Source organism: Egretta garzetta, unplaced genomic scaffold, assembly GCF_000687185.1.
Source record: "Egretta garzetta isolate BGI_Z169 unplaced genomic scaffold, ASM68718v1 scaffold60, whole genome shotgun sequence".
In the NCBI taxonomy this organism is placed as follows: Eukaryota; Metazoa; Chordata; class Aves; order Pelecaniformes; family Ardeidae; genus Egretta; species Egretta garzetta.
This window is the reverse complement of record NW_009258269.1, coordinates 3,047,283-3,048,624: the sequence shown is the minus strand read 5'-3', so window position 1 is coordinate 3,048,624 and position 1,342 is coordinate 3,047,283. Positions and strand designations below refer to the sequence as shown.

The 1,342-nt window shown below is 67.9% G+C and overlaps 1 protein-coding gene across 1 annotated transcript in view; it reads right to left on the bottom strand.

Annotated features, from left to right (window-relative positions):
• The window catches only part of ARAP3 (ArfGAP with RhoGAP domain, ankyrin repeat and PH domain 3), a gene marked incomplete at its 5' end in the record, with an annotated part of 19,472 nt that overhangs the window by 17,558 nt on the left and 572 nt on the right, over positions 1-1,342 (bottom strand). Inside the window, 2 exons of the mRNA XM_035889133.1 lie at positions 199-260; positions 917-1,340. Coding sequence (XP_035745026.1) covers positions 199-260; positions 917-1,340 — 486 coding nt within the window. The remainder of the gene's footprint in view (positions 1-198; positions 261-916; positions 1,341-1,342) is intronic.

The window sequence follows — 1,342 nt, the reverse complement described above, 5'->3', positions numbered from 1 at the left end:
GCCCACCCCAGTGCACCCCAACATCCCGGGCATCTGGCACAACAGAAATGCCAGCCCAAACACGTGCGGGGCCAACCTGGTCCCTGAGCGAGGCAGGAGCTGGGGGGAAGGCAGGGTCTGCTGGTGTCCCCCTCACCCCCCCTTCCTTGGGGACACTGGGAGGTCCCCACTGCGCACCGCTGCCCGGGGGGCTCTCACCTGGCTTGCCGGTGGGTCTCTGTGGGATGGGGGGCAAGCCCCCGCTGGGCCAGCCGGGACTGCTGGAAAACAGGAGAGGGAAAACAGGAGAGGGGTTAGCGTGGCTGCGGCCGGGATGGGGTGGGAGCCTGCAGGGTTTTTTCCACCTTCTTTTCCTGCCTGGCTTACATGGGCTGGAGGCTGCGCCTGAGCGGGGCTGAGCCCGGCTTTGTTCCCCGGGATGTGCAGCATCCCCTGCCTGCTCCCAGTGCCCTCCTTGCTCCCTTGTCCTCCCCACCCTGGGACCTGCCCAGGCGTTGTGTTCTGGGACCACCAGGCATTTTCCATCCCAGCAATCCCCCTTCTAACATTGCCCGCCCTTGCTCCCAGCGTGACCCAACCCCAGAGCCCTCAGCCACCCCCTCACCATGACGGGGAGCCCCAGCCCCGCTGCCTGGGGGGCAGAGGAGGGGCAGCATCTTCTCCCCCCAGCCAGAAGCAGCACGAGCCACCCGGGGGGCCCAGGGCCACCCTGTCAGCTCAGAGGGATCCCAGCTGCTCCATGCAGAGCCTGGGGAAGGCATGGGGAGGGCAGCGAAAGGGGCTTTGTCAGCACCCATAGGCAGGCAGGGCCAGGCTGGGGATGGTGTCCCAGGGGGGGGGGGTTCTCTGGATCCTCGACTCTGGCTGCTCTGCACCCCTCCTTTGCTCCCTGGGGCAAGGGAAAGCATCTGCTTACTCAGGCTTGTCCTCTGGCTGGGTCAGCTCCTGCGGGGGTAGAGCCAGGGGCCGAGCGAGAGCCTGGCCCTGGGGACCATCCTCTCCTCCCGAGTCCTCCGCGGCGGCTGACAGGGGCTTGAGTCCTTCGTAGATGACGTTGGACACCATCTCCAACCTGCCCTGCCCCGAGCCCACCTGCGAGGATGCCCTGGGGCACAGCGAGGGGTCTCTCCTAGCTGGGGTGGCTGCAGCGGGCAGGGGGGTGCTGGCCACGGGGTGACCCTCTGCCGTGCTCCCAGGGCTGGGCTCAGCTGCCGGGACCCTGTGGCTGTGCCGTGGAGGGACGGACGGCGCGGATGGGGAGGATTCCTCCAATGCCTCCAGAGTTTGTCCATGATCCGGAGCTGGGGGGGGGCGTGTCTCCTCCCGAGCGCCCCTCCGTCCT